This window comes from Spea bombifrons, chromosome 3, assembly GCF_027358695.1.
Source record: "Spea bombifrons isolate aSpeBom1 chromosome 3, aSpeBom1.2.pri, whole genome shotgun sequence".
Lineage (NCBI taxonomy): Eukaryota > Metazoa > Chordata > Amphibia > Anura > Pelobatidae > Spea > Spea bombifrons.
The window spans coordinates 35,049,004-35,068,948 of record NC_071089.1 but is presented as its reverse complement, the minus strand read 5'-3'; the positions used below and the strand labels follow the sequence as shown (position 1 = coordinate 35,068,948).

At 40.2% G+C, this 19,945-nt stretch overlaps 1 protein-coding gene across 1 annotated transcript; it reads right to left on the bottom strand.

The window, feature by feature from the left end:
- Nucleotides 1-18,412: 18,412 nt before the first annotated feature.
- On the bottom strand, nt 18,413-19,945 carry LOC128483937 (E3 SUMO-protein ligase ZBED1-like). The gene has a single exon (XM_053460258.1). It carries the CDS (start codon nt 19,943-19,945, stop codon nt 18,413-18,415), a length of 1,533 nt encoding a protein of 510 aa, XP_053316233.1.

Here is a 19,945-nt window from a genome sequence, read left to right as displayed (position 1 = left end):
GCTTTGTATACAACAACCCACATGCAAATTGTGGATACATTGACTGTTTGCTCCAATGCCATCGACTATCAAGTTGGCTGTAATCGTAATGCTGTGCAACCCCTTTTGCTCCATGTCTAAAAGCCATCCTTTGGTTTATCAAATAAGAGATTGCGCTTGTATTTATAACATTGAAGGGGTTATATTTTATAGTGATTTTAATTCAAAATAACTCTATTTTACTGTTCATAAGAGTCTCCCATCAATCTGAACGGCAAGGACACTCATCAGCTCTTCTAATGCTTAGTGATATCCAGCTATAGATAAGGGCCAGACATTCCTAGTAAAAAACGAGAAATCTCTGTAAGATGAATCGCCTGTCCTGTGTATGTTTGATAAATTTTTTTTCTGTCTGAATGTTTCCTCTTTGTAGAGAATGAAAGATGATGCAGACACTGAGAAGAGGCAGCAGATCCACCACATTCAGAACCTTTATGCCTTCAACCTCTTTTGCCAAAAACGATTTGATGAGTCAATGCAGGTTTTCGCCAAATTGGGCACTGGTAAGGCCGGCAGGGTTTTACAGGAATGAAGAGATCAAGAGGTTTGTGGGAAGAAGTTATTAATATGCTTCTCTTGTGTACTAGATCCTACTCACGTTATTGGCATGTACCCAGACCTATTACCCTCTGATTACAAGAAGCAGCTTCAGTACACTAATCCAGTACCGGTACTCTCTGGAGCTGAACTGGAAAAAGCCAATGTAGCTCTCATAGGTTACTTGACCCAGGTGAGCGCTGTAGTAAACACCAACTACAGTTTCTGTACATATTTTTCGCAGACAAAATAAACCACGGCATAGGTTCAGTCCTAACGCCAGCTCCTAGGAGAGAATGCACTGAGAATGCTTGTATACGCATGACCCTGAAACTCACTCAGCTCGCCTCCTAAACACTTTTAAAATGGCCGTACGCCGCCATATAATGAATGGCGGACGTTGACGCCCCGGGCAGGGGCCAGACATGGCCCCTGATGCCGATCACCGTGTTGCTGAATGCCTCGACCTGCTATCTCCACCTGTTTTAAAGTCATGATGGCCCTGGCAGGTCAATTGTCGTTAACCCTTCTTTTTTGAGTGACGTGCCAGGACCGTCAATACACACGGCCAGAAAAGGACCTCCCAAGTGTGAAGATAGGGCAGCCCCAATGTTCAGGCTCTGCCCTGCGTAGATGCCCCTTGTGGGGGATCCAGTCTGATCTCTAAATGCAGCCTTAGAAGCGCCATTGCTGGTACTGTGGAACGCTCATACCCTACCCGGAAATAATGATTTCATTGTGTAATATTTGTCTAATGCATTCAAGAGGGCTATTACAGAGCAAACCGTGGAAAATACACTACACAACACGATTTGGGGAACAGAAGGAAAATAAAGAGAATAAAAATATATTTTAACGGGAACCATTGTAGGTCTGTAATAATCAAATAGCAAGAGTGTGAAAAATGCAACAAATAACCAGCTAGATTTTGGGCCATTTTCATGTATTATGAAATGGTTTTGATTTCGGGAGAGGATAAAAGGAGGGGGGACGCTGGGAGAATCCAGGGAACTGGATTCAATGCCACAGACACAAATGCAGAAGAATTTGGCCGTACACTTCCCCGACTTGAAGCGCCTGCTTAAGAAGTTGGCTGTTGTTCGCCATGTTGGCATTTTAGCGGGGAGACGATCCCCGTTCCATGCTAATTTCTGAAAGGGGTATCGTGTGCACATCCTCATGTAGGTGGAAGCTAAGCTGTGGAGGAGGCGCACTGTCATGAGTTGGACAATTATCGGCATGTCTAGCCATTTCGAGACATATTTCTGATAACGACATCATATGGACGTCCTCATATGGATATTTTAGAAATATAGCTTTTCCACATAATCCTCATTTAATTCTTCTAACGTGATATCACTTCCCGTGCTGGTTGCGTTGTCAGTTATTTCCATCTCCTGTTCCGTTTCTCTTATCACATTTGCCTTCATTTATCTGGTTTAAAGTATCCGTTTATTCTTCATCCGTTGGTGATCGTATTTAGAAACTGGCATTGAGTCAACTGACTGTTCGTTCCTTCCATGTGCGGCCAGCCAGCCGTTGTGTAGAATGTGTGATTATGCTACATAAAATGAAGGCTAATCTGTTTAATTATACAGTTTACTGCACATCCTATACCCGGGTTCTGCCTGTAGATAGATATGTGTATGTATATAGTGAAAACCCGGGTATAGGTTGTGTATGTAATCATTTAATAGATTATCGTGTTTCTGATATAATTTTGTCTGCTGGTTTTTGTTTTGTTTGCGTTGGATACGTTGTGTTGGTATGGATGATTGTTGCCGGTTCTACTGCTCTATGACATCAGAGATGGTGAAGCGCACTCAGCAGTGTAGATCAGGAACGGAGCAGTCCGTTGCTACCTACTGCCTTTTGTAGTGTGCTATTGACTTCATTGAGAGAATATAGAGATGGATATCTTAAAGGAGGATTGTTTCAGAAATCTGTACTATAAAAACATCATCTTCTACGGCGTGGAAGAGAACGAGCCGCCTTACGATCCCGGCTGCGAGGTGGATGACGTACACATGAGGACGGTATCCGAAATAAGTCTAGAAATGGGTGCAGATCTTCCCAGTGGAGATATGGAGCCTCCTTATGTGATTACTTACCGGCCGTATGAAGACGTGCACATGGACACACTGTCAGAGATTAGTTCACAGCTCAGTTACCACCAACACGAGAACGATGTGCACAGGATAGCCGCCTCCGAGATCGGCGTTGAAATGAGCTCCCGCTCAGAGACTCTCTCCGCCAAAATGCCAAGAGGGGGGAAAGCAGCCCGATTTTTTAGAAGGCTCTTCAAGCCAAAAAGATTCAAGGCCAGGTTCTTCTGCGTTTGCGTCTGTGGCATCGAATAACGTTCCCGAGAAGACCTGGGAGATGCTGAACCCCCAAGTTCCCTGTGATTCTCCTGTGATTCCCCCTCCATGTACCCTTTCCCCAAACCAATAGATAATAAATGAAAATGACCAAAAATCCACTGGGTTATTTGTTCCGTTTTTTGCCGTCTCCTCTCAATCGATGTTGACCCGCAGAGTTCCCAGGTATGCTTATGGGGACCATGGGGAAAAAAAATCCTCAAAAAGTCTTTGCCATTAAGTATTATTTACATACAACCATAAAATAATGCCCCAGAGACCTACCACCCAAGTGTCCTTTTTTGTGGGGTAGTCCTGATTTTCTGGCCTTGCCCTGTGTATCTGCTTGTTTCCAAGCAGTGGGGTTTATGGCTCGGTTGAGGAGATCCTTTGATCATGTCACATATTTACACATTGCAGTATATGGTTTGAGAGAAGAATTTGTCTGGGCCAGACCGGTTAAAAAAGGTGGTTTAAGTCCAGCGGCCACTAAAGGTCGGACGTAGTGAGTGTAGGGGATACTATCCAACCCACTGACCACCAAACAATGGCGGGTGTACCATACAGCAAGTCCACGACTGGTCTAAGAAGAACAGTTTGCAGACGTGTCGGTCTGCCTGGGATTTATAAGCTGCTGCCTTCTTGTTCGTACACAACATCTGGCAAATTATTGAGATATAATCGTATATAATCTGAGTTACACGATAAATGTACGATATGATGAAAAGGCTTCATACCGAGTCTTTTCTGATTCGTAGGCCACGGCTCGGCGCTACTTTGCATAAGGTGGTGATGGCCGGATCCCTCTATCTGCTGTTTTCTGGTATGGAAGGCGGTGTTCGAGTCACAGGAGTAAGTACATCTGAGCTTAGCACATAATAATCGTTTAATATTATATTAGTTTAATTGTGTATGATTCCGCATGTCCTTTTTAAACGATAACGGTAATTGGATCCAATGGCAAAGACCGTATTTTATAATATTATTGTTATCATTATTATTATTATTTTGTTGGCTTTTCACCCTTCTGTACAGGGAAGGAGGTGGTTGCCGCAGTGGCCCTCTCCTTACCGGTATCGTGGTTCCGTTTCGCGTTAAATGAGATCGGATACGTAGAAGGCTTGTTAACATGAAGCCAGCAAGAGCAAGATTATTCTCTAATTGCTATTTATGAAGCGACCTTGTGAACAAAGATGGAAACATTGTTATTCTTTTATAAGAGTTTGAAGACGTTCTTACTGAAACAATAATGGTTTCAATAAGCGCAACTCTGATTAAATGCTTTCAGTTGTGATCTTGTCACTTGCTTTACATGGTATTCGCTTTGCTTTTTGTACATGCGCTATACATTTGCAGCATGCTTCTCTTTATTGCGTGTGCGGTATAAAGTCTGTGTGATGCGATGATAAAGATAGGCTTCTTGTCCAGGTACGTACTTCCCAAATAATTCCTCTAGACAGTGGCGACTCTAGAAACAATATATAAGGGGGGCAAACAAGATACCACAGTCAAACTGGGGGGGCATTAATAATTTCCACCATTAAATCATACCACTGAAAAAACACACACACACACACACACATATATATATATATATATATATATATATTGCCAAAAGTAATGTGCTATGGAATGATACTTTTGTTATTGGACAATACAATACTTGATCATTCAACATGGGAAGCCTGAAGCCACCATGTAGTACGACTAGTCCTTGAAATCCTTTAAACAACACAATACCTTAACTTTTCCACTAAATGATTTCAGGGCCTAATATTAGTCCCTGCTGCCGATATATATATAAATATATATATAAATATTAGACCCTGCTGCCGATAGCAGGTATAGATTAACACATTAACACACAAACCCAGCTTTGCATGTATAGATCAATTGAAATACACTTGTGATCTCAGCACTGAAGATATATATCAAATAAACAGAATCAGACATACAAATCCTGTATTTGCAGGTATACAATAATAATATATGAAATGTAGCATTGCAGGTATAGATCAAATCAATACATGGAAACAGCATTGCAGGTATTAATCAACTGAACAAGACATACAAACCCTGTATTTGCAGGTATACATAAATAATGTATGGAAACATAGCATAGCAGATATGGATCTACAGAATAACACAGAAACCCAGCTTTGCAGGTATAGATCAATTGGAATTCACATAAAAACACGGCATTAAAGGTATATTTAAAACCCCCTAAATTACAGGGATAGATCACAGGTTGCACACCCCAACCACACTGCCCACATAGAACCTGGCCAGCACCCAGATAACACACATACGATTTGCCATCTTTGTCCCATATACACCCTGTCTGTGCCATCTTGGTCCCCAAGGCTCAAACATCCTGCTAGTGCCATCTTTGCCCTTCCACAATTATACATCTATGATACACACAATCACATTAACTCATGCTCTCCCTCATTCAGACAATTCATCCATTTTAAGAAACTACACCCCTTGGAGCTTCAAATGAGGGGCTACATGTATTTCTAGGACAAAAGTTGAGTGCACAAATAATGATGGAATATGTTGCTTTGGCTTGAAAATATGTTTTTTTCTAACCATAATGACATGTTCATTTGTGTCTTGCGCACTCCAGGTTTATACTAGAAACACATGCAGCCCCTTATTTGATGCGCCAAGGGGTGTAGTTTTTGCAAATATGTACTTTTTGTGCCATAATTTAACTTCTAACGTGAGCAGTAATGCCATGTCAAGGCTTCAACCCTAATTACTGACCATTCACACGCCTTTCATATCTCCATTCACTCACAGAAGCACACGCCATTCTTTCCATACATTTACTCACAGAAGCACACACCATTCTTTCCCCTTACAATCCCAAAGAAATGATAGTAAAGGGAGAAAAAAAAATCACTTTTACAGCAAAAATAAGTTTTGCAGTAAAAATGCAAGGCGCTCCAGGGATGATATGGTTACTCACGTACCGCACAGGCTAAATGGCTGATTTTATTAATATTTGCAGTTCTTCAGGATTTCAAAAATCGCCTCCCTCAAAAAAAAAAAAAAAAAAAAAAAAAAAAAATCGCCTCCCTCTACCGCTGGCTAAATTTAACCCCATGATCAAAGGGATCATAGGATTAAAAATTAGTGTCGGCCATTTTTAAAAAGGGAATGTGACTTTTTAAAGCTATATGATCGCTGTGGTAACATTGGCTATCACAGTGATCATTTAGCTAGAATACTTAAACTTTTTTTTTTTGAAAGTTAAACTACTTTATGTTTAAATAATTTATTTTGGGGGTCTCTAGGCAATTTTGATCTTTTTTTATCTGCCTTTAGAGACCCCCCCAAATCATTGTTTTTACATTTTTATTTATTTTAACTTAATATTTTTTATTCTTTTTTTACAATCTATATACCGTTGGAAAGGTGAGTCGGTTACCTTTCCAACGGTATATGTTGGGGGTATGTAGCTGCTTAGATGCCTGAGATACAGGCATCTAAGCAGCATGCCCCCATAACTCTTTAACTGACAATTGTCAGTTGTTAATAAAGTTGCGCGGTGACGTCATCGCGTCATTGCGCGAGACGTCACCGGGCAGATCGGGTGGCCCCGGTGATGCCCTTCAGTGTGAGGGTCAGATCGCCGGGGTAGGTGGTGATGGAGGTCCACAGACCTCCATGAAGGTAAGATAGTGCTAGTGACGGCATGGTGCCGTCGTTAGCACCTGACTGGGACTGCTGGGTTAGCAGTCAAGGACTGTCCTGGGTGGTTACAAATTCGGCGGGGGGGCAACGGGGGGGCAAGGAATAACCTAGGGGGGGGCAATTGCCCCCCCCCCTTGCCCCCCTGTAGCGACGCCACTGGTAGGGAAGCCAAACATGTGCAGGTGTTACAGGAACATGTATGTATGCAATGCACGCTAAATATATATATATATATATATATATATATATATAAATGCCAGATTATTCTTAACGGATTTTTCGGTTTTTGAAAATCAACGCTTTTCAGCCCATCTAGCCTGTACATTATTCCTGATGTAGAGACTCAGAATTTAATACTTAATCAGTCGTTGGTCTTCTCTTTGAATCATGACCTTTATGTCTGACCCATGCATGCTTAAATCCCCTCAATGTATTAATATATGCCACTTCTGATGGGAGGCTGTTCCATTTATCTACTGCCCACTCAGTAAAGTATCTGATTTGGTCCTTGAAATTCTTTCATATTCAAGCTTATGCCTGTTGCATGCATGTTTAAACACTCCAGCCATCGCATACACATTAATGCGTATGAAAGCTGCGGGGTGCCCTTAACTTGTCAAAGTGTCCCCTTTTAGATGCATGGAGGTTAATTAGCAGAATCACCCCATATGTATCTGCCCTTTCCCTGCCCAGCAGCCATTTTCAGTGCAAGAGGTGTGTTCGGCCAAACGCATCTCCCTATCCAGCTCCAGCTTTCATAAACCCCTCCATGCGCAGAAAGAGCTCCTATTGATTTCAATGGGATTCGTTTCTTGCAACTGATTGGCAGCTTGAAGGAAAACGTCTGTGAGTTCTCTCAAGTAAAACATTATATACAATTATTTTATTTGCTGTAAGTAAAAAGCAGACAGTTGTTTTAGTGACTTCGAGACGTGACTAGGTCCGCTTGCCCTGGGTTAGGGTGAACCATGAGCTTTTAGCACCTCTCCTGAATGATTGACCATCCTTGACCACCAGAGACCCCCAAACAGCCCTCCACCTTTTATGTAGGGGTGATAAAGGAACAGTACCAAATTCTAAGAAGTTTTGATTTATTTTGTTGCGCTCTAAATCCACAAGAGGGAATAGTGGATACAGTTCACAAAATGTACATTTTTATTGAATGTATAAAAGGATTTAGTTTGATAGATATCAGAAATATGTAAGATAGAAAGAAAAATACAGTATTTAGGGACTGCACCCTAATAGACAATAGAAATAATGTGATTGTTAAAAAATATCTAAATAACTTTTTGTTTTTGTAATTATAAGATCAATAAAATGTTCAACATGTTATACTTTGCGACCGGAGCAAGAAAGTCAAAGAGAGATCACGTTGTGATGTCACACTAGTCACCCCTAGTAACTGCTGCAACATTCTGTTTGTGCTCAGTCACATCTGAGTCTCTGACAGATCTTCACACCTACACCCTTGGAGCTGATACTCGTCATCCCAGCACAGAAATCCTTGGATATGGGTGAGATCTTGGAGGTTTACTACTTAAAATCTGACTTTTAGATTTGGGGGTTGTAGTTAGAGAGGTTTTAGTTGTATAGTACTACTACTCCTGTGCCATTTGCTGAAGCCTCGTGTCTCAACAAAAGGTATGAAGATCCATTCTCTTCTTCATAATTTTGGACTTCTGAAGAGCTTTTGATGGATTAGCCAAGCGACTCATGTAACATTTGCTATAGACTGGGAATTGTATCTAGATCTATTCCATTGTTGCTGACCTTGACAATTGGGGGTTCTAGCTAAGGAGGGTCCACATGATTAGAACCACATCTCGTGTACCATTTGCTGGAGACTGGTGACTCTGCAAAGGGTTCCAAGATCAGTTTAATTTCTGCTGACCATGAGCTTTGGGTGTTCTAGCAAAGGAGGTCCTAATTGATTAGAGCAGCAATTAGTGTACCATTTCTTGGAGACTAATGCAACTACAAAATTGATCAAAAACCTTCTCCACCCTAATAGACAATAGAAATAATGTGGTTGTTAACAAATATCTAAATGACTATTTGTTTTTGTAATTATCAGATTAATAATATGTTCAACATGCTATACTTTGCGACTGGAGCAAGAATGTCAAAGAGAGATCACGTTGTGATGTCACAGAAGTCACCACTAGTAACTGCTGCAACAGTCTCTGACAGATCTTCACACCTACACCCTTGGAGCTGATACTCGTCTTCACAGCACAGAAATCATTGGATATGGGTGAGAGCTTGAAGGTTTACTACTTAAAATCTGACCTTTAGATTTGGGGGTTGTAGTTAGAGAGGTTTTAGTTGTATAGTACTACTACTCCTGTGCCATATGCTGGGTATAAACATCCATTCTGTTCTTCATAATTTGGGGTTTCTAAAGAGCTTCTGATGGATTAGCCCAGCGACTCATGTAACATTCCAGTACATTGTTGCTATGTTTGAGGTTTGGGGGTCTAGTTAAGGAGGTTCTAATTAATTAGAGCATTAACTTGTGTACTGTTTGTTAGAGATTGGTGCCTCCACAAAGGGTATCATACGTTTTTCCATTGCTTCCAACATTGAGATTTGATAGCTGTAGCAAATTAGGTTCTAATTGATAAATTAGAACTTGTATGTAGTTTATTAGAGACAAATTACTCATCAAAAGGTGTCATGATTGATTCCATTACTGCTAACCTTGCGATTTGAAGGTCTTACTTCAGGAGGATAAATCTGATATGAGTAGCAACTCTTGATTGGTTGTTTTTTTGTAAGACTATTGCCTCTCAAAGACCTTGAGATTTATTGGTGTAGTTAGGTAGGGTCTAATTAATTAGAGCATTAATTAACGTACCATATGTTTAAGTATGGTGCCTCTGACAAGGGTATCAACATTGTTTGCTAACCTTGAGATTCAGGAGTCTAGATAACAATGTTCTAATTAATTAGAGGATTGACTCATGTACCATTTTTTGAAGACTGGTGCCTCTGCCGAAGGTATTAATATTGTATCTATTGTTACTGATCTGCAAATTTGGGGATTTTAGCTCAGGAGGTTCAGACTGAGTAGTAAATCAACTCTTGTGTCATTTATTAGAGACTTGTGCCTTACCAAAAGGTATCATGATCTACTCTATTGTTTCTGACCTTGAGAGATAGAAAGTCTAGCTAAATATGTTCTAAATGAGTAGATCAGCAAATTAGGTACCATTTATCCAATCGATTGTTGCTATCCTTTATATTTCGGGGGCTAGCTAAGGAGGGTATAGTTGATTAGATCATTAAGTCATGTACCACTTGTTAACCTTGGCAGAGGCAAAAGTCTTTATCAACATTGTTTCTATTATTACTGATCTTCCAATTTGGGGATTCTAGCTCAGGAGGTTTAGTCTGAGTAAAGCATCATATCGTGTGCCATTTATTAGAGACGAGTGCCTCTGCAAAAGGTATGCCGATCAACTCAATGCTGCTGGCCTTGAGATTTAGGCATTCTAGCTAAATAGGTTTATTTGATGCGCCAAGGGGTGTAGTTTTTGCAAATATGTACTTTTTGTGCCATAATCTAACTTCTAACGTGAGCAGTAATGCCATGTCAAGGCTTCAACCCTAATTACTGACCATTCACACGCCTTTCATATCTCCATTCACTCACAGAAGCACACGCCATTCTTTCCATACATTTACTCACAGAAGCACACACCATTCTTTCCCCTTACAATCCCAAAGAAATGATGGTAAAGGGAGAAAAAAAAATCACTTTTACAGCAAAAATAAGTTTTGCAGTAAAAATGCAAGGCGCTCCAGGGATGATATGGTTACTCACGTACCGCACAGGCTAAATGGCTGATTTTAATAATATTTGCAGTTCTTCAGGATTTCAAAAATTGCCTCTCTCTGCCGTTGGCTAAATTTAACCCCATGATCAAAGGGATCATAGGATTAAAAATTAGTGTCGGCCATTTTTAAAAAGGGAATGTTACTTTTTAAAGCTATATGATCGCTGTGGTAACATTGGCTATCACAGTGATCATTTAGCTAGAATACTTAAACTTTTTTTTTTTTTTTGAAAGTTAAACTACTTTATGTTTAAATAATTTATTTTGGGGGTCTCTAGGCAATTTTGATCTTTTTTTATCTGCCTTTAGAGACCCCCCAAATCATTTTTTTTACATTTTTATTTTTTTTAACTTAATATTTTTTATTCTTTTTTTACAATCTATATACCGTTGGAAAGGTGAGTCGGTTACCTTTCCAACGGTATATGTTGGGGGTATGTAGCTGCTTAGATGCCTGAGATACAGGCATCTAAGCAGCATGCCCCCATACCTCTTTAACTGACAATTGTCAGTTGTTAATAAAGTTGCGCGGTGATGTCATCGCGTCATTGCGCGAGACGTCACCGGGCAGATCGGGTGGCCCCGGTGATGCCCTTCAGTGTGAGGGTCAGATCGCCGGGGTAGGTGGTGATGGAGGTCCACAGACCTCCATGAAGGTAAGATAGTGCTAGTGACGGCATGGTGCCGTCGTTAGCACCTGACTGGGACTGCTAGCGACGGCACCACGCCGTCGTTAGCAGTCAAGGACTGTCCTGGGTGGTTACAAATTCGGTGGGGGGGCAACAGGGGGGGCAAGGAATAACCTAGGGGGGGGCAGTTGCCCCCCCTTGCCCCCCTGTAGCGACGCCACTGGTAGGGAAGCCAAACATGTGCAGGTGTTACAGGAACATGTATGTATGCAATACACGCTAAATATATATATATATATATATATATATAAATGCCAGATTATTCTTAACTGATTTTTCGGTTTTTGAAAATCAACGCTTTTCAGCCCATCTAGCCTGTACATTATTCCTGATGTAGAGACTCAGAATGTAATACTTAATCAGTCGTTGGTCTTCTCTTAGAATCATGACCTTTATGTCTGACCCATGCATGCTTAAATCCCCTCAATGTATTAATATATGCCACTTCTGATGGGAGGCTGTTCCATATATCTACTGCCCACTCAGTAAAGTATCTGATTTGGTCCTTGAAACTCTTTCATATTCAAGCTTATGCCTGTTGCATGCATGTTTAAACACTCCAGCCATCGCATACACATTAATGCGTATGAAAGCTGCGGGGTGCCCTGAACTTGTCATAGTGTCCCCTTTTAGATGCATGGAGGTTAATTAGCAGAATCACCCCATATGTATCTGCCCTTTCCCTGCCCAGCAGCTATTTTCAGTGCAAGAGGTGTGTTCGGCCAAACGCATCTCCCTATCCAGCTCCAGCTTTCATAAACCCCTCCATGCGCAGAAAGAGCTCCTATTGATTTCAATGGGATTCGTTTCTTGCAACTGATTGGCAGCTTGAAGGAAAACGTCTGTGAGTTCTCTCAAGTAAAACATTATATACAATTATTTTATTTGCTGTAAGTAAAAAGCAGACAGTTGTTTTAGTGACTTCGAGACGTGACAAGGTCCGCTTGCCCTGGGTTAGGGTGAACCATGAGCTTTTAGCACCTCTCCTGAATGATTGACCACCCTTGACCATCAGAGACCCTTAACAGCCCTCCACCTTTTATGTAGGGGTGATAAAGGAACAGTACCAAATTCTAAGAAGTTTTGATGAGCTTTATTTTGTTGCGCTCTAAATCCACAAGAGGGAATAGTGGATACAGTTCACAAAATGTACATTTTTATTGAATGTATAAAAGGATTTAGTTTGATAGATATCAGAAATATGTAAGATAGAAAGAAAAATACAGTATTTAGGGACTGCACCCTAATAGACAATAGAAATAATGTTATTGTTAAAAAATATCTAAATAACTTTTTGTTTTTGTAATTATAAGATCAATAAAATGTTCAACATGTTATACTTTGCGTCTGGAGCAAGAAAGTCAAAGAGAGATCACGTTGTGATGTCACACTAGTCACCCCTAGTAACTGCTGCAACATTCTGTTTGTGCTCAGTCACATCTGAGTCTCTGACAGATCTTCACACCTACACCCTTGGAGCTGATACTCGTCATCCCAGCACAGAAATCCTTGGATATGGGTGAGATCTTGGAGGTTTACTACTTAAAATCTGACTTTTAGATTTGGGGGTTGTAGTTAGAGAGGTTTTAGTTGTATAGTACTACTACTCCTGTGCCATTTGCTGAAGCCTAGTGTCTCAACAAAGGGTATGAAGATCCATTCTCTTCTTCGTAATTTTGGACTTCTGAAGAGCTTTTGATGGATTAGCCAAGCGACTCATGTAACATTTGCTATAGACTGGGAATTGTATCTAGATCTATTTCATTGTTGCTGACCTTGAAAATTGGGGGTTCTAGCTAAGGAGGGTCCACATGATTAGAACCACATCTCGTGTACCATTTGCTGGAGACTGGTGACTCTGCAAAGGGTTCCAAGATCATTTTAATTTCTGCTGACCATGAGCTTTGGGTGTTCTAGCAAAGGAGGTCCTAATTGATTAGAGCAGCAATTAGTGTACCATTTCTTGGAGACTAATGAAACTACAAAATTGATCAAAAACCTTCTCCACCCTAATAGACAATAGAAATAATGTGCTTGTTAACAAATATCTAAATAACTATTTGTTTTTGTAATTATCAGATTAATAATATGTTCAACATGCTATACTTTGCGACTGGAGCAAGAATGTCAAAGAGAGATCACGTTGTGATATCACAGAAGTCACCACTAGTAACTGTTGCAACAGTCTCTGACAGATCTTCACACCTACACCCTTGGAGCTGATACTCGTCTTCATAGCACAGAAATCATTGGATATGGGTGAGAGCTTGAAGGTTTACTACTTAAAATCTGACCTTTAGATTTGGGGGTTGTAGTTAGAGAGGTTTTAGTTGTATAGTACTACTACTCCTGTGCCATATGCTGGGTATAAACATCCATTCTGTTCTTCATAATTTGGGGTTTCTAAAGAGCTTCTGATGGATTAGCCCAGCGACTCATGTAACATTCCACTACATTGTTGCTATGCTTGAGGTTTGGGGGTCTAGTTAAGGAGGTTCTAATGAATTAGAGCATTAACTTGTGTACTGTTTGTTAGAGATTGGTGCCTCCACAAAGGGTATCATACGTTTTTCCATTGCTTCCAACATTGAGATTTGATAGCTGTAGCAAATTAGGTTCTAATTCATAAATTAGAACTTGTATGTAGTTTATTAGAGACAAATGCCTCATCAAAAGGTGTCATGATTGATTCCATTACTGCTAACCTTGCGATTTGAAGGTCTTACTTCAGGAGGATAAATCTGATATGAGTAGCAACTCTTGATTGGTTGTTTTTTTGTAAGACTACTGCCTCTCAAAGACCTTGAGATTTATTGGTGTAGCTAAGTAGGGTCTAATTAATTAGAGCATTAACTAACGTACCATATGTTTAAGTATGGTGCCTCTGACAAGGGTATCAACATTGTTTGCTAACCTTGAGATTCAGGAGTCTAGCTAACAATGTTCTAATTAATTAGAGGATTGACTCATGTACCATTTTTTGAAGACTGGTGCCTCTGCCAAAGGTATTAATATTGTATCTATTGTTACTGATCTGCAAATTTGGGGATTTTAGCTCAGGGGGTTCAGACTGAGTAGTAAATCAACTCTTGTGTCATTTATTAGAGACTTGTGCCTTCCCAAAAGGTATCATGATCTACTCTATTGTTTCTGACCTTGAGAGATAGAAAGTCTAGCTGAATATGTTCTAAATGAGTAGATCAGCAAATTAGGTACCATTTATCCAATCAATTGTTGCTATCCTTTATATTTCGGGGGCTAGCTAAGGAGGGTATAGTTGATTAGATCATTAAGTCATGTACCACTTGTTAACCTTGGCAGAGGCAAAAGTCTTTATCAACATTGTTTCTATTATTACTGATCTTCCAATTTGGGGATTCTAGCTCAGGAGGTTTAGTCTGAGTAAAGCAGCATATCGTGTGCCATGTATTAGAGACGAGTGCCTCTGCAAAGGGTATGCCGATCAACTCAATTGCTGCTGGCCTTGAGATTTAGGCATTCTAGCTAAATAGGTTTTGAATGATTAGAGCAGCAACATCTGAACCAGTTTTTGGAAACTGATGCCTCCATGAAGGGTATCATCAGTCATTCCATTGCTGCTGACATTTAGATTTCAGGGTCCTAGTTTAGGACATTGTCTCTGATAGGAGCAGCAACCTTTGTAACATTTTTGTGGAAACTTTTTCCTCTCAAAGGGTATCAAAATCCACTCCATTGTTGCTATCCTTGAGATTTAGACAACTAGCTAGTGGGTTTTAATTAGAGAATTAACTTGTGTACCCTCTGTTAAAGACTGATGCCTTCACAAAGGGTATCATGAGTCATTCCATTGCTTCAGACATTAAGAAGCAATCTCAAGATGTGTGTCTCATAGGAGCAGCAACTACTGTACCATTTTTGAGAATACTGTTGCCTTTCAAAGGGCATCAAGTTTCATTCAGTTGTTGCTAACGTTAAGATTAAGGGTTTCTAGCTAAAGAGCTGGTAAATGACTAGAACACTTACTTGTGTACCATTTTTTGGAGCATGACATGAGTCCTTCCATTTATGCTTACGTTTTAATTTGAGAGTCCAAGCTCAGAATGTTGTACCTGATAGGAGCAGCAACTGGCATACTATTTTTGGTGGAGGTTGCCTCTCAGAGGCTATCAATATCTACTTCATCGTTGCTATCCTTGAGTTTTGGGGGTCTAGTTAAGGAGGTTCTAATTAGTTAGAGGATGAACTTGTGTACTGTTTGTTAGAGATTGGTGCCTCCACAAAGGGTATCATCAGTCATTCCATTGCTGCTGACATTTAGATTTCAGGGTCCTAGTTTAGGACATTGTATCTGATAGGAGCAGCAACCTTTGTAACATTTTTGTGGAAACTTTTTCCTCTCAAAGGGTATCAAAATCCACTCCATTGTTGCTATCCTTGAGATTTAGACAACTAGCTAGTGGGTTTTAATTAAGTAGAGCATTAACTTGTGTTCCATTGCTGCTGACATTTAGATTTCAGGGTCCTAGTTTAGGACATTGTATCTGATAGGAGCAGCAACCTTTGTAACATTTTTGTGGATACTTTTTCCTCTCAAAGGGTATCAAAATCCACTCCATTGTTGCTATCCTTGAGATTTAGACAACTAGCTAGTGGGTTTTAATTAGAGCATTAACTTGTGTACCCTATGTTAAAGACTGATGCCTCCACAAAGGGTATCATGAGTCATTCCATTGCTTCTGACATTAAGAAGCAATCTCAAGATGTGTGTCTCATAGGAGCAGCAACTACTGTACCATTTTTGAGAATACTGTTGCCTTTCAAAAGGCATCAAGTTTCATTCAGTTGTTGCTAATGTTAAGATTAAGGGTTTCTAGCTAAAGAGCTGGTAAATGACTAGAACACTTACTTGTGTACCATTTTTTGGAGCATGACATGAGTCCTTCCATTTATGCTTACGTTTTTATTTGAGAGTCCAAGCTCAGAATGTTGTACCTGATAGTAGCAGCAACTGGCATACTATTTTTGGTGGAGAAGGTTGCCTCTCAGAGGCTATCAATATCTACTCCATCGTTGCTATCCTTGAGTTTTGGGGGTCTAGTTAAGGAGGTTCTAATTAATTAGAGCATGAACTTGTGTACTGTTTGTTAGAGATTGGTGCCTCCACAAAGGGTATCATAAGTTATTCCATTGCTTCCAATATTGAGATTTGATAGCTGTAGAAAATTAGGTTCTAATTGATAAATTAGAACTTGTATGTAGTTTATTAGAGACAAATGCCTCATCAAAAGGTGTCACGATTGATTCCATTGCTGCTAACCTTGCGATTTGAAGGTCTTACTTCAGGAGGATAAATCTGATATGAGTAGCAACTCTTGATTGGTTGTTTTTTTGTAAGACTATTGCCTCTCAAAGACCTTGAGATTTATTGGTGTAGTTAGGTAGGGTCTAATTAATTAGAGCATTAACTAACGTACCATATGTTTAAGTATGGTGCCTCTGACAAGGGTATCAACATTGTTTGCTAACCTTGAGATTCTGGAGTCTAGCTAACAATGTTCTAATTAATTAGAGGATTGACTCCTGTACCATTTTTTTGAAGACTGGTGCCTCTGCCAAAGGTATTAATATTGTATCTATTGTTACTGATCTGCAAATTTGGGGATTTTAGCTCAGGAGGTTCAGACTGAGTAGTAAATCAACTCTTGTGTCATTTATTAGAGACTTGTGCCTTCCCAAAAGGTATCATGATCTACTCTATTGTTTCTCACCTTGAGAGATAGAAAGTCTAGCTAAATATGTTCTAAATGAGTAGATCAGCAAATTAGGTACCATTTATCCAATCAATTGTTGCTATCTTTTATATTTCGGGGGCTAGCTAAGGAGGGTATAGTTGATTAGATCATTAAGTCATGTACCACTTGTTAACCTTGGCAGAGGCAAAAGTCTTTATCAACATTGTTTCTATTATTACTGATCTTCCAATTTGGGGATTCTAGCTCAGGAGGTTTAGTCTGAGTAAAGCAGCATATCGTGTGCCATGTATTAGAGACGAGTGCCTCTGCAAAGGGTATGCCGATCAACTCAATTGCTGCTGGCCTTGAGATTTAGGCATTCTAGCTAAATAGGTTTTGAATGATTAGAGCAGCAACATCTGAACCAGTTTTTGGAAACTGATGCCTCCATGAAGGGTATCATCAGTCATTCCATTGCTGCTGACATTTAGATTTCAGGGTCCTAGTTTAGGACATTGTCTCTGATAGGAGCAGCAACCTTTGTAACATTTTTGTGGAAACTTTTTCCTCTCAAAGGGTATCAAAATCCACTCCATTGTTGCTATCCGTGAGATTTAGACAACTAGCTAGTGGGTTTTAATTAAGTAGAGCATTAACTTGTGTTCCATTGCTGCTGACATTTAGATTTCAGGGTCCTAGTTTAGGACATTGTATCTGATAGGAGCAGCAACCTTTGTAACATTTTTGTGGAAACTTTTTCCTCTCAAAGGGTATCAAAATCCACTCCATTGTTGCTATCCTTGAGATTTAGACAACTAGCTAGTGGGTTTTAATTAAGTAGAGCATTAACTTGTGTTCCATTGCTGCTGACATTTAGATTTCAGGGTCCTAGTTTAGGACATTGTATCTGATAGGAGCAGCAACCTTTGTAACATTTTTGTGGATACTTTTTCCTCTCAAAGGGTATCAAAATCCACTCCATTGTTGCTATCCTTGAGATTTAGACAACTAGCTAGTGGGTTTTAATTAGAGAATTAACTTGTGTACCCTCTGTTAAAGACTGATGCCTTCACAAAGGGTATCATGAGTCATTCCATTGCTTCTGACATTAAGAAGCAATCTCAAGATGTGTGTCTCATAGGAGCAGCAACTAATATACCATTTTTGAGAATACTGTTGCCTTTCAAAGGGCATCAAGTTTCATTCAGTTGTTGCTGACGTTAAGATTAAGGGTTTCTAGCTAAAGAGCTGGTAAATGACTAGAACACTTACTTGTAGGGCTGCAACTAACGATTATTTTAATAATCGATTAGTTGGCCGATTATTTTTTCGATTAATCGATTAATCGGATAAAAAACCCAATATGCAAATTTTTCGTTTATTTAAAATAATTTTATGAACTAGATGTTAAAAAACAACTTAAAATTTACATTAACATTCGTATTTTGTTATGTTGTCAAAATACAACAACCCAAACACAATATTTATGAAACAAAATAATCCCAAACATTCTGAAAATAGGTGGACTATTACTGTTCAAGAAACTTTGCATTAGAATGCAAAAATGTCAACATGTCCACATGCTCAGGGCTGAGGCAGGCTCTCTTTTTGCAAGCAATGTTGCCTGCAGCAGAGAAGAGGCGCTCTGATGGAGTGGAGGTGCCTGGGATGCACAAGTAGGATTTTGCCAGTTTTGCCAAGGTAGGATATTTATGTTGGTTGGTGTTCCACCAATTCAAAGGGTTTCTCTCCTTGGCAAGGGGCCTCTCTGCAAAATAAGCCTGGACCTCATTTTGTACTTGAGTATGAATATCCTCCTCCTCAAGTTTCCCCTCTCTAGTCTCCTCTTCACTGCTGCCCCCAGACTCAAGGAGTGAGTCAAGTAGAGAAGCAGCAGATGTTGAGGGCACGTCAACTGTCGCTACAGGCGAAGAGGTTGTTTCCTGCTGCAACATCACCCTTTTTACAGTCAGCGCCTCTGTCTGCACTTTTGCCTGTACACTTATAATTTGCTCTGGTGTTAAAAACTTCAGTCTCCTAAATCGTGGATCCAGGGCAGAGGAAACAACAACAATGTTTGGGATGTTTTCAAAAAGGATCCCCTTCCATCTGCTTTGAAGCTGGTCTTTTACTGTGGCTTGGAAGCTCTTCAGGGGAGATGATTCAAAACAGGCAACCTCATTGGACCTTAACAGCCCCTTCACAAGTGCAGCCATGGAAGATACAGTTACATATTCTTGGCCACTCATGAATACAGTGGCGCATTCAAAAGGCTTAAGTGCGGTTGAAAGTTCTTCAAGAAGATTCCACTGTTCTGGCTTTAACTCCAAATAATGTTTGCCCCTTTGAGTAACAGATGGGTCAGACAGAGTGGCAGTTACGGGCCACCTTTGTTCAATAAGTCTGTCGACCATATAGTAAGTGCTATTCCATCTAGTACTTACATCCTGAAGAAGTTTGTGCTCTGGCGTACCCATCTGCTTCTGTTTTTCCTTTAACTTAGTGCTGGCTAGCTCACTTTTTTTAAAATGCTCAACAAGTCCTCTTGCAGCACCAACAGCTCTTTGAATTCCAGAGTGCTTTAACGAAGCATTGATCACCAGCTGTAATGTGTGGCCAGTGCAGCGAATACTGGCCCACCCATGCTTGTCCTCTAGGATTTTTACAGCAGCCACAATATTTGCACCACTGTCATGTACAATGGCAATTATTTTTTTATCTGGAATCTCAAACTTTGCGGCGACCTCCTCTATCCATTCTGCGATGTTTGCAGCTGTATGTCTGTCTTCAACAGGCATTGTAGTGAGACAGAGAGAAGACAGCTTCCAGTCATCCCCTATATAGTGGCATGTAATGCCAAGGTAAGCCTCAGTAGCTACACTTGTCCAAATATCTGCTGTAAAAGCAATTCTGCAGTCATTAGCGCTGATGGCATCCTTCACATTCTGAAATGCCTCTTGGTACTTCCTCTCCACTAGTTTGGTGAAATGAGTTCTTGAGGGAAGAGTATATCCGGGGTTTAGTACACTGACCATGCTTTGGAATCCTTGGTCTTCAACCAT

Excerpts from the sequence above, each read along its gene's own strand:
- LOC128483937 (XM_053460258.1), bottom strand. The coding sequence starts at position 19,945 with ATGGTTGAAGACCAAGGATTCCAAAGCATGGTCAGTGTACTAAACCCC.